The sequence below is a fragment of the Ailuropoda melanoleuca genome, chromosome 10 (genome assembly GCF_002007445.2).
Source record: "Ailuropoda melanoleuca isolate Jingjing chromosome 10, ASM200744v2, whole genome shotgun sequence".
In the NCBI taxonomy this organism is placed as follows: domain Eukaryota; kingdom Metazoa; phylum Chordata; class Mammalia; order Carnivora; family Ursidae; genus Ailuropoda; species Ailuropoda melanoleuca.
Genome location: NC_048227.1, coordinates 84,863,623 through 84,875,484, shown reverse-complemented (window position 1 = coordinate 84,875,484; position 11,862 = coordinate 84,863,623). Strand labels below are relative to the sequence as shown.

The 11,862-nt window shown below is 39.2% G+C and overlaps 1 protein-coding gene across 1 annotated transcript in view; it reads right to left on the bottom strand.

Annotated features, from left to right (window-relative positions):
• Positions 1-4,626: 4,626 nt before the first annotated feature.
• Positions 4,627-11,862, bottom strand: part of HECA (hdc homolog, cell cycle regulator) — a 46,636-nt gene continuing 39,400 nt past the window's right edge. Inside the window, exons 4-5 of the mRNA XM_034670787.1 lie at positions 11,347-11,501; positions 4,627-8,247 (exon numbers count right to left, since the gene is read on the bottom strand). Of these exons, the coding sequence (XP_034526678.1) occupies positions 8,083-8,247; positions 11,347-11,501 (320 nt within the window). The 3' untranslated portion in view covers positions 4,627-8,082. The remainder of the gene's footprint in view (positions 8,248-11,346; positions 11,502-11,862) is intronic.

Sequence of the window (11,862 nt, the reverse complement as noted above, 5' to 3'; positions counted from 1 at the left end):
CTGTGCCACCCAGGCGCCCCCATTTTTTTTTCTTAACATTTTGGGAGTTCTTCATAGATTCTGGATAAAAGTCCTTTTCTTCCAGTCTGTGGTTCATTTTCATTCTCTTAATATCTTTGGGAAGTTCTTAATTTTAATAAAATACAACTCATCCATCTTCAGATTTTACTTTTTTTTGTGGGAGATTTTTTTTCATCATAACTGTACTCTTTAATCCCCATCACCCATTTCACTCATGCCCCCACCTACCTCCTCTCCAAACCATCAGTTTGTTCTCTACAGTTAAGAGTCTGTTTCTCGGTCTCCTTTTTTTCCTTTCCCTTTGCTCTTTTGGCTTGTTTCTTAAATTCCACATGAGTGAAATAATATGGTATTTACCTTTCTCTGACTTATTTTACTTAGCATTATACTCTTAGCTCTAGCCATGTTGTTGCAAATGGCCAGATTTCATTCTATTTTCATGGCTGAATACTATGCTATTGTGTGTATATGTATACACACACACATCTTCATCCATTCATCTATCAGTGGACACTTGGGCTGCTTCCAAAGTCTGGCTATTGTAAACAATGCTGCAATGAACACAGGGGTGCATGTATCCATTTGAATTTGTTTTTGTATTTTGGGGGGTAAATACCCAGTACTGCAATTACTGAATCATAGGGTAGTTCTACTTTTAACTTTTTGAGGAAACTCCATACCATCTTCCAAAGTGACTGCACCAGTTTCCATTCCCACCAACTGTGCACAAGGGTTCCTTTTTCTCCACATCCTTGCGGACACTTGTTGTTTCTTGTGTTATTTTACCTATGATGACAGGTATGAAGTGATAACTCATTGTAGTTTCCTTTCTCATTTCCCTGATAATCAGTGATGTTGAGCATTTTTTTTCATGTGTGTGCTGCCCATCTCTAAGTATTTTTTTTGGAGAAATGTCTGCTCATGTCTTCTGCCCATTTTTTAATTGGGTTATTCAATCTTTGGGTTTTGAATAGTATCAGTTCTTTTTATGCTTTAGATACTAACCCTTTATCAGATATGTCAATTGCAAATATCTTCTCTCATTCANTCATGTCTTCTGCCCATTTTTTAATTGGGTTATTCAATCTTTGGGTTTTGAATAGTATCAGTTCTTTTTATGATTTAGATACTAACCCTTTATCAGATATGTCAATTGCAAATATCTTCTCTCATTCGTAGGTTGCCTTTTAGTCTTATTTCTTCGCTGTACAGAAACTTTTTACAGATTTTACACTTCGATCTATTATCCACTTTGAATTTTTTTTAATATGGCGTGAGTATAGATCCAGGTTTAGTTGTTTTGTTTTTTGCATACAGATATCAAATTGTTCCAGCACATGTTACACTGCCCTTTCTTCACTGAATTCTCCACCTATGTAAGTATGGGTCTACTCTATTCCTCTAGTGATCACCTAATTCATCTATCTCTATGCCAATTGTAGGAATCTATTTTTTTAACTAACTTTTTAAATTTATTGACCAACTCATGTCTGGGTTTGTCAGGGGGCTTTTACACCATTGTTTCAACGGTTAAGAACCTTGATATAACAGGATAGGCAGGAGAAAGGACAAGGTAGGAAACAGAGATAGGCAGGTATGGAAAAGATAAGGCAAAAGTATCACAACAGGTAAAAGGAAAAGGATTAGAAAAAGTAGACACTTCTAAAAAATGGCATTTTCCCAACTCTCCCATCACCAAAGACCACCCCTCACCTAACTTGACCCTATCCTATTCTGAAAGGTTATGTCTATAAAGTAAACAGCATTTATTAGGTAATAATTCATTTGTGTTCTCATATATTATTCATCAGAGACATATGCTACTGCCTGTGTTTAATGAGCTAACCAGGGTTGCTGTAACTCCTGCCAAAAATAAATTGACCTTTTAGATATCCTGTGCAGTCTCGTGGTGGGCAACATTACAGCCCCATTAAGCTTTCTGAAATATTCACAATAGCCCCCAGGACTGCCACCATTTTGCTCCCTGCCCAAACCACTCTCTTTTTAGAGCCATGGGGTTCTGGAGCCTCAGACAAATTCTAGCCTAGGGGCTTCACCTTAGCTTTATTTTTTCATCAACCACATGTTATGTCAATGCAACTTCAAGAAATGTGATTTGTTAATGTGATGAAAACAAGTATAAGGCACTCATTGCCAACTCATGGTTTTGCAATAATTTGGAGTATCGCTAATTATTAGCTCAAGAGATAGCCCCTATACCACCAAAAATCTTAAGTTTCTAGAAGAAACATATAACCAGCATTTCCCCTCTAAGGCTGTGTGGGATACAAACAAAGAGTGCTCAGGTTTAGCAACTCAAAAAAGTCTGAGAGGGGCGCCTGGGTGGCTCAGTGGGTTAAGCATCTGCCTTCAGCTTGGGTCATGGTCCCGGGTTCCTGGGATCGAGCCCTGCATCAGACTCCTGCTTAGCAGGGAGTCTGCTTCTCCCTCTCTGCCTGCCACTCCCCCTGCTTGTGCTCTCTTTCTCTCTGTCAAATAAATAAAATCTTAAAAAAAAAGAAGTCTGAGATACCAGAGCTTCCGACAAAATAGTAAGAAACCGAAAATGAAACACACCAAGAGAAGCTGTTTGAAAAGTTAGTCAAAAAGGAAAACCCTGCCCAAATTGCAGAGACCAATGCTATCAAATCTGACAGCTGGACATGTTTGAATGAAAACACAACTCAAAGTCAGATCCCAGCAATGCTTGAATAAAAGGGAACAAATGTCAACAAATTAATGCACGAAAAATGAGGCAAAAGACACAATTACTGATTTCGAATACTCTTTTTCCCTTTTATAAAAGTGATCATCTTTGGTTTTTTTTCTCCTAAAAATAGGGGATGCTTTCAAATGCACTTGTCACCATCATACAAGGGCTCCGCGAAGCTTCTCAGAATTACTGACGTTTTAGCACCTGTGAGGCTAAAGCGAGGGCTACTATATCTTTTAAATCCACTGTCTTGTGAAAACAAACCCCAAAATACCTCATAGCTGAAAACAAAGTACCCACCCATTGATCTTATTTGGAGGACTAAGAGGAAACCCAGACTTAATACTCTTGGTTAGCCATTAACCATGTGAACGTATTACATAGATTTAAATTTTCTAGGCCTCCATTTCTCTCTAAAGTAAATACAATAGTAAAGCTACTTAACAAACATGTACCACTGTGAATACAACCAAAACCATAGCCCTTGCTCTAAATGCTGGCACCTCTCAATTCTAGACTTTTATGGCTACGATATTTACTTTTAGATTTATGAGAAATGTAACTAGATAGTTCTAAACTTGATTTTAAGATATGATCTAAGTCTCCAATCGCGTGTATCAGAACCACTTGGCACAGTATCCCTCACCAGGAAATGATGCAATGGCAGCGGATTCCATTTGCTGAAACCAACCATGTAAACAGTGTCGTCCTAGTGAACTCCATCAAACCGAGTACTTGGCTAATTTTTATTTTGCCGTCCCTGAGGCGTAGCAACACTAGATGGAGCTTGTACGAAGTCATTACCGCAGTGCCAAAGGGCGCCATTAGAGGGAAAAATATGCCTTAAAAAAATTATTTAAAACAGTAACTATCTTCAAAGGTATCTCATATTCATTAAATAAGGTTCATCCCCACTATGGCCAGCTAACAAAACATGAAAAGAACACAAGCTCAAGGCAAGCTTTTTTTTCTTCCAAAATTTAACTCTTCACTCAAGAAACAGCCTGCGTAATAGCAATCTAACAGCTGCTAAATTGAAGTGAAAACAATATAAGCCAAGAAATGGAAACCACTACAAACCAACAAGATTCTTCTCCCATTAAATTTAATTCTTATCAATCACTGCTTAACTTCATTTCTTCTTTCTGCTCTGCCATGGTAAGAACTGTATTTTTCCTACAATTGCAAAGGAATTTTGTTGAACAAATTACACTAGCAGAAACCACAATATCCTGAGTCCTTGGGTCTTTAAATACAATAAAATTTATGCCTAAGATGTCTGTAGTAAATAAGTGGGAAGACAGGCCTTTGAATCCACTAGCAGGCTGGAGACACGTCCCTCACCCACATTTCTACATCTTATCCTGTGCGCCAATGTTTTTGGGGGCTTCAATCCACTAGCTGAGAATGATAGTTGAAATGAAAGGGACAACAAGATTTAAAAGATAAAACATACCTGACCACAGTGCATAAAGTCACAAGAGGCTTAATGATAATTCAGCTTTCATTTTCTTATAATGAAGAAGCATATGATCAAGTCTTTTCATTATGAAAATTGTTACAGGCCTGGGAACCAAAGAAAAATCTGTAGAACAGGACTGTCTACCCATTCAACAGAATTCCCTATAACTGGAACAATAATTTTGGACTATCCATATGGAAGAATTTTGTTATATAGAACACTTATTTTATTGTGAAGGTAGGCTGCACGTGACCCACCACTATCGAACAGCATAAGAAGTCCACGGTTCTTATGACCAGCAGCAGTGACAGTGAACAGACTATGATCAAACCCCAGAAAGGCTTCCCTACTATCTTTTCTGATCAAACAGGCCCAAGCTCCAAAATCCTGAAACCCAAACAAAAAATAAAGTGACACACCAAAGAGAGAGTACAATGTTAGTTTCCGAAATTTTATTATTTTTAATACATACATTTCACAAACAGAAACCTTCAAACACCACACACAATTCCATAACAAAATGTTTCAGTTTTATCAATATTCTTTAGCTATTTACACTGTCTTCCCTCAACAAAAGTGCAATCTAAGACATCTTGACAAGAAATCTTTAGGACAAGAATATATTTTTGAGCTGGTTTTAATGATGCGCATCGGTTATGTTTTCTTTCAATTACCTGGAATAATAACAAAGTCAACAGGACACAGAGATGAGCTGGATTAGGCGGCATCCTACTAAAGGAACCAAAACACTGAACAGGAGCGCTTTCTCCTCAAGTCCTCCCCAAACATCCAACTAAAATTGCTCAAGAGCTGCAACCAGGAGACCATAGAGGAGAAGCCACGTGGAGGTCCTGACCCAGGCACAGGAGAAGAGAGTGTACGTGAGGCGTTGGTCTTATAGGACAAAACAGAAGATTTTAGCAAATTAGTTTTCATGGTCCACTAAGTTATGCATCAGCCTGTTAGTTTCAGTATTTAAACACCTAATAATATTCTTTCCTGATGAGTTAATTTCCCCCCAAAAGATATGAAAATAACCTTTTTACTCTGAAAATAACCTTCTTTTGCACAACGTGGACAATAAAGACTGGCGAGAGCTCTGTCTTACTTAGAATGGAATAATTCATCCCACTGCCCAATTTCATGGCTAATGTCTATCTTTTAATCAAGCAGTTGATAAACTTGGTATATCACTTGCTTCAGATGCAACCAGAAGAGAGTGGAGAACTGAGTCAGCCTGAAGAGGAAACGATAAAGCCATCAGAAACGGTTTCTCACTGAACTGAAGCAAGTAAAATTTTGTTTGTTCCAGGTACAGAACTCTTAAAAATAAATGATAAAAAAAAAGAAAAGATAAAAAATCACTTTGAAATTATTAATCACTTGCAAGTGGTTCATTTTATTGAACACTTTATCAGAAAAACAGAAAATGGATCTCTTGGATGACGAATATCCTTTAATATCCAAACCACAACAAAAAATAGTCATCTTTTTTTACATACTCCAATTTCCACCAAGGTACTCAGAGCAAAGTACTTTGAGGGAGCGTGGTGAAAATACTAAGGTCAGCAGATTTCCAAAATAAGATTTATTCTCCACATTGTTGCATACTCATATTTTACTCTCAAATAAGCCAGATTTTCTACTTTAGATGAGAATGTGATGCCTTAAAGGCAAACGATACTCTCAGATGATACCCATGCCTCTCCTTTTTCAGAACTGCCGCATCCACAGAATCCTAACTTTGTGGTCCAAATAAAGGCCAGGAGCAAATTTTATCCAATTACAGGGAAAACTCCTCCTACTTATTTTTCAGAGAGTAGAAACCAATCGAAGGAGAAAATACTGAATGCATCAGACACCACGCTCACAGCAGTTTTTGACCAAGGGGCTTGTGAATGTAATTTGCCAACTTGAAGATCTAGAACAATAACACTAAGCAGGTTTCTCTATAAAATTTTAGGTGCATTAAAAAACAGCATTACAAATATTTTACTCTCCGTTTGAAATTCAGAACTGAAATTCAAACGTTACTCTCAAGACACGAAAAACTTACCAATTTTTATACTTGGGTACAGGAGAGAATCAGTGCGGAACCAGTTAATTCACAATTTCAGCTCTGTGTGTGAAGGACAAATCTGCAAGGGCTATGTCCTACAGACCTTTTTTGGTTGCATCAAATACTGTCTGACCAATATCGATTTGCTGCTTTGTAGAGGCCCTGAGCATTTCCCCCCACTGTGAAATATTTTTCAGACCATCAGACACCAAACTAGATGCAGTAAACAGAATTACAATCATCCAAACTGAAAGATAAGAATATTAGTTGATATATTGGTTCTTCAATGCTCTGTTGTTTCAGACGAAACATCAAATATTTCATACAGTAAAAGTGAAACTTGCTTGCAGTTATACCTAAACACTTCTGAGAGGAAAAACAGCTGTTTTTCTGAGAAAAAAAAAATGGTATAAACCAAACGAATAATGCAAACTGTTCATATAACCCCGAATTTGGCTACCCATAAAACAGACTGTACTTTCAACACCCTATCAGCATATATGTGTAAAATACTTGAAACTGCCAAATCCATTCTTGAGAAATTATATTCCAATTCCAATTCTAACAGTATGGGGTGTCAGTCTACTTAAATCTTCAAGCTCTAATTAACAAAACGCTGTATTTTGGAAAGCCCAATGTCCTGGCTAATCAAGTTATACAAATTACCATCTTTTTTCACTAATGGTGAAGTATCATGGAGAGCTTTAGAATGATCTATTTTCAAACATACTGTTATACATTACAATCAGCGGTTTTGAAAAATGACACATACTTTAAAAAGGAATATTAAAATTATTATTCTCTTCCTCACATCCTCACAAAGCAATTTTTTCCTTTCCTTCATAGGGTCAAACCTATGATGTGCAAAACCCAGCATTAAATGGGTCAAATGTGGCCATAACAATTTCGTGGAAGATAAAGCATGGTAATGATGGTTCTGAAATTCACCAGTTAGGGTCTATGGCTGTGAGATTTACCTGTGAGAAGGATCTGACATCAAATGGCACTTCGACAGTGCAACCTACATAAATCAGTACCACCCAAATCATGTTATTCATGGATTCTCAAGAGCTCATCCGACCAACTTCAAAAACACAATTCCAACGATAGGGTTCTGCCTGATCTTGGCTTCTCGAGTCCGTGTGCATCACTTCCAAATTCATGTAGTATATTCTCTCTGTTACAGGTCAGTTTACCCAAAAATATTTGCAACACCACTAAGTTTTCATAGGTCTCATAATTTGGATAGAATTTTCCATAGGAAAACTACCTGCTAAGTCACAGAGGTGATAGAAACAGCACCCATGTCCACTGCCAGATAATCTGCAGGTCAGTGTGCATGGCACAGCACTGAACCAAGATGGGCTAGTACACCCTCAGCTCTCCAGGCACAAGCTTACATTCACGGGTCCCATGTTTTTCCCAAGGCCCAGAGCAGATCTAAAAGTAGGCCTTTAGACAGTTAACATTTTAATAAGAGTTTCCCTCCAACTCCCACATGCTTTTAGTTGATAACCACATAATCCCTTGACTAAATTCACCCTATCGTCCCCCCCACCTTAAAAGCCGCGCGAGAGACTCTTAGTGCTAGTGAACCGCTACCCCAGACTCACGGGATTATCCATTTGGGCTCTGGTCAGGACCACAGACTAACACTCAGGAGTCAAGAGAGGGCAAGGGGCCAAGCCCATTTTAGTGGCACACATACACGAAGGAACTCTCCTTTAAATTAGAAAAGAAAGTCATGTCACAGAATGCTTCCCTATAAAAGATATGTAATAAAGAAATAAAGTCAATAAAATAGCTATTACTAAAGCAAAGCTTTCATCAATAAGCTTCAAGAACTTTGAAGGAGGAGAATGGCTTCACGAAATGGTAGTCCAGGTTCCCACAGTGCGGACACTGCTGGACGTTGCTGTACTCGGAGAAGTACTGCATCCCAATCCGCACGTCGATCACAGGCTTCCCGCAGTGCTTACAGTTCAGACGGGCCTGCGGGGAGACACAGACACGTCAGCCACTGTGCCCCTCCCTCTGCCGCACTACACCGTCCCAGTCACCCAGACCGCAATGCAGCACAGTCATGTCTGAGGAACGGATCAAGAGTGGGGCCAAGCGTCCCTCCTATTACCAAAAGCAGGGTAAACCAAAAGCAGGGTAAGCAGAGCAGAAGATAGACATTCAAATACTCATCATCCGTCTGACAGTTTGACTCCTCAGTTCTCTCTGGATCTGCAGCAGTGTTAGCACTTTCACCTACTGGCAGGAAGAAATGCCAAACTCGCACTGCCTGAACCTCTCTCCACGGAAGTTCCCCTCACAATCTGACACCCCTTCCCCCTGGATTGTAAGGAGCGGCTGAAGCTGACGACCCTCATTCAAAGCCTCGTGGAACTTCGTGGACTGTGCTGAGTTTATTTTTAAAAAATTCATATACGTTTCTCATTCTGCTGTTACTACACTTGTTTTCTTTGATGTAAAAATAAAATTTCCTGAAAATACACCACCAAAACAAACAATCCAGGAAGAAGTGCTCTGTGTATCCTGAGGCTTCTAGAAACCACCACACACCAAATCCTCATTCATGCCTGGGTCTCTAACAGCACAAGACTGGAATCTTTTAGCAAAAGGTCCAAGAACTTAAAGAAATAACCAGAAACAGTAAATACAACAGTCTCTCAACACAGATTCATTCTAAAAATGTAATGAAAAGTATCATCTCATTTTGTCCTCAACACACTCATGGGAGGTATATGGCAGTATGTGAACTTCAGATGAAGAAACAGGCACATAGTGATAGCAACATGACCAAGACCACACAGTTAGGAAGCGGAAAGCCTGAGGATTGAACCAAAGTAGTTTATTCCAGAGCCCACATTCTTAGCTATGACATGGACGACGTTTCTGTAGCTAAGATAAATTCCCTTTTAGTTGATAATCGCTCTGAACAGCAAAAATGAAATTCTGGGCAAATCTCTCTCTTTGGTCATTCCCTTTAATCTGTTACTCCTTTCAAACAATTAACCATTAAGCTTATTTTTGGCTCAAAGTCTTAATAGAAGACTTCCGTTGATTCCTTAGTCTCATCTAACATGTGCACCTTCAGAGTGAATACAGAGTTGGCCCTTGAACAACACGGGTTAAAATGCATGGGTCCACTTATAAGCAGATTTTTAAAAATAAATACAGTACAGTACTATAAATGTATTTTCTTTATAATGTTTTATTTCCTTTACTTTATTGTTAGAATATAGTATACAATACACATAACATACAAAATAATGTGTTAATCAACTATTTATGTTATCAGTAAGGCTTCCGGTCAATAGTAGGCTATTAGTAGTTAAGTGTTTGGGGAGTTAAAAGTTATAGAGAGATTTTCGACCACACAGGGGGTCTGTGCCCCTAACTCCCATGTTGTTCAAGAGTGAACTGTAGTTAACTGACATTTTTTTTAAAGCCAAAGAGTAATCAAACATGTTTCCTGCTTTAGTTGGAGGCTAGAAAATAAAGGTGTGAGCTTTTATTGTTTTAAGGTAGAAATACATAATGAGTACCAACAGGCTGGCTATGGCAGGATGCCATTCTGCTTTCCTCCCTAAAGATAAGGAAAGAATCCCTTTCAGTGGTATAGTAGAAAGAACAGCAGACAGGGCATTCAAGGTTCTAACATGGCTGTGACACATTTGCAAAGACCTAGGTAAAAAGACCACCACTGTGTGTGGAAAACAAGGAGGCTCAACTAGCTCTCCCAGGTCCTTTCTAGCACCAACGAATGGCCCCAAATTCTTTTACTTTCTTATTTCTTTAGCAGAGAACCCTCTCTTGTGTGTGTGAAGAGAGAGGAGCCACTTCCTTCCGTTTCTCTCATCTCCAGCGCTCGTACTGTGGCACAGCTGGGCATTATAAAAAGCCACAGTGTGTAACTGAAAGACTATGAGATCTCACTTCCAAGGCTAACAGATTTTTAAAATGGAAATGTGGTCAATATATTGGAATAGCGTACAAGTAGTCAGTCCTATCTGGAACCAAATGACAGGCCAGGAAAGGCCATTTAGGTCTCTCTTGACCATACTCCCCTTTTGAGAACACAAGTATAGACAGAGTATAGCTGAAATACCCACTCTGCCAACCTTTTAATTCAACCAGCATGGCTTATCACAGGATATTCTTTTTAACAAGTCAAAGCATAGTGCTAAAGATAATAAAGCCATGTAGTAACTAATAAAGTGTTTCACAATTATTTATATTAAAAGCCAGGCTTGGCGACTAAAGAGCAAAGTAAAATTCTCTCCTACCCATGAATATGAAGGAACTCTAAAACAAGGCCTTCTTTTCCCCCAGGCACTTGGAAATAAACCAAGATACTTCCAGGGATTTTGTTTTGTCTCTTGTGTTTCCATGGACTTATTTAATGTGTTTTCCCAGACTTCCCTTTTTTCTGGTGACAGCTGAATTCTGGAAAATGCTTCCTCTCAGCAGTGCTTTAAGGATTCCAAATCTTTCATGGAGGCCTCCAACACCGTACAGGCAGGCAGTTCCTGGGTAACTGCGCTACCCACAAAAAAGACACAAAAAGAAAATCCCGTCTATTAAAGAAAGTAAAACTTTCTTCTTCCTTTTAAGTAATGATTTGCTCTTATTAGAACCTAAGTACAGGTTAATCACACAAAACATAAGAAAATAAAAGCGAAAGGAACCACTCCGCATCCCAGCATGCGGACACAGCCTCCGGCTTACAGGTTAGCAGATCCCTTTCCATAGTCCCTTTTTACAAATAGAAGCATACTATTACAGCATTTTATAAACTACCTTTTTTACTTAATACACTAAAAACATTTTCCATTAATTATACATTATTCTACAATACCTCCCTTTTAATGGCTGCAGAGTATTCCAGCAATAGCTTTGTCACACAGTGGTAAATCAGCCATCATTCCTGGACTCGGGGAGAGGTGGGGTGTACGGCCGTTCGCTGTCTTCCTCACCCTCTCCCAAACTAACGACAGTGCTCCCTCTATCTCCTCTATGTTCGCCAGGGGGCAGAAGCCTGAGATCATGCACCGCTCGCCCTGTGGGGTCAATACCAACCTGACAGCACGGAGAGGCGGCCAGGATGTCATAGGTGTACATGGTGCCCAGCTGGTGCCAGCTGCCGTCCCACCGCGACTTACACTTGATGCAGATGATCTTGTGAACCCCTTCCAGGCAGTCCACGCACACCGCGTACAGGTGCATGAGCCTCCCTGTGCACAGAAGACACAATGCTGAGAATGGCCGTCATCGGGACTAAAAAAGTGGCTGATCTACCAATTATAAGCAAACATGTTATCATTCAGATAAAATAAGAAGCAAAATAGGTCATATTCATCCCATATCCCCAAGTTGTCCTTTCAGAATAATGATGAATTACTAACTACTGCTGAGTGGACATATACTTAAAAGTTCTATCTTATTAAATATTGCTTCAATTCACTTTTCTAAAAAATACTTCCAGATTTACAACGTGGACATCCAATTCAAATGACCAAGCCACAAATGCTACAGACCAGCCAGTGCTCATGCAGGACTCTCTGCTCAGAAGTCTGTGTGTAGCACGGGGTCTGA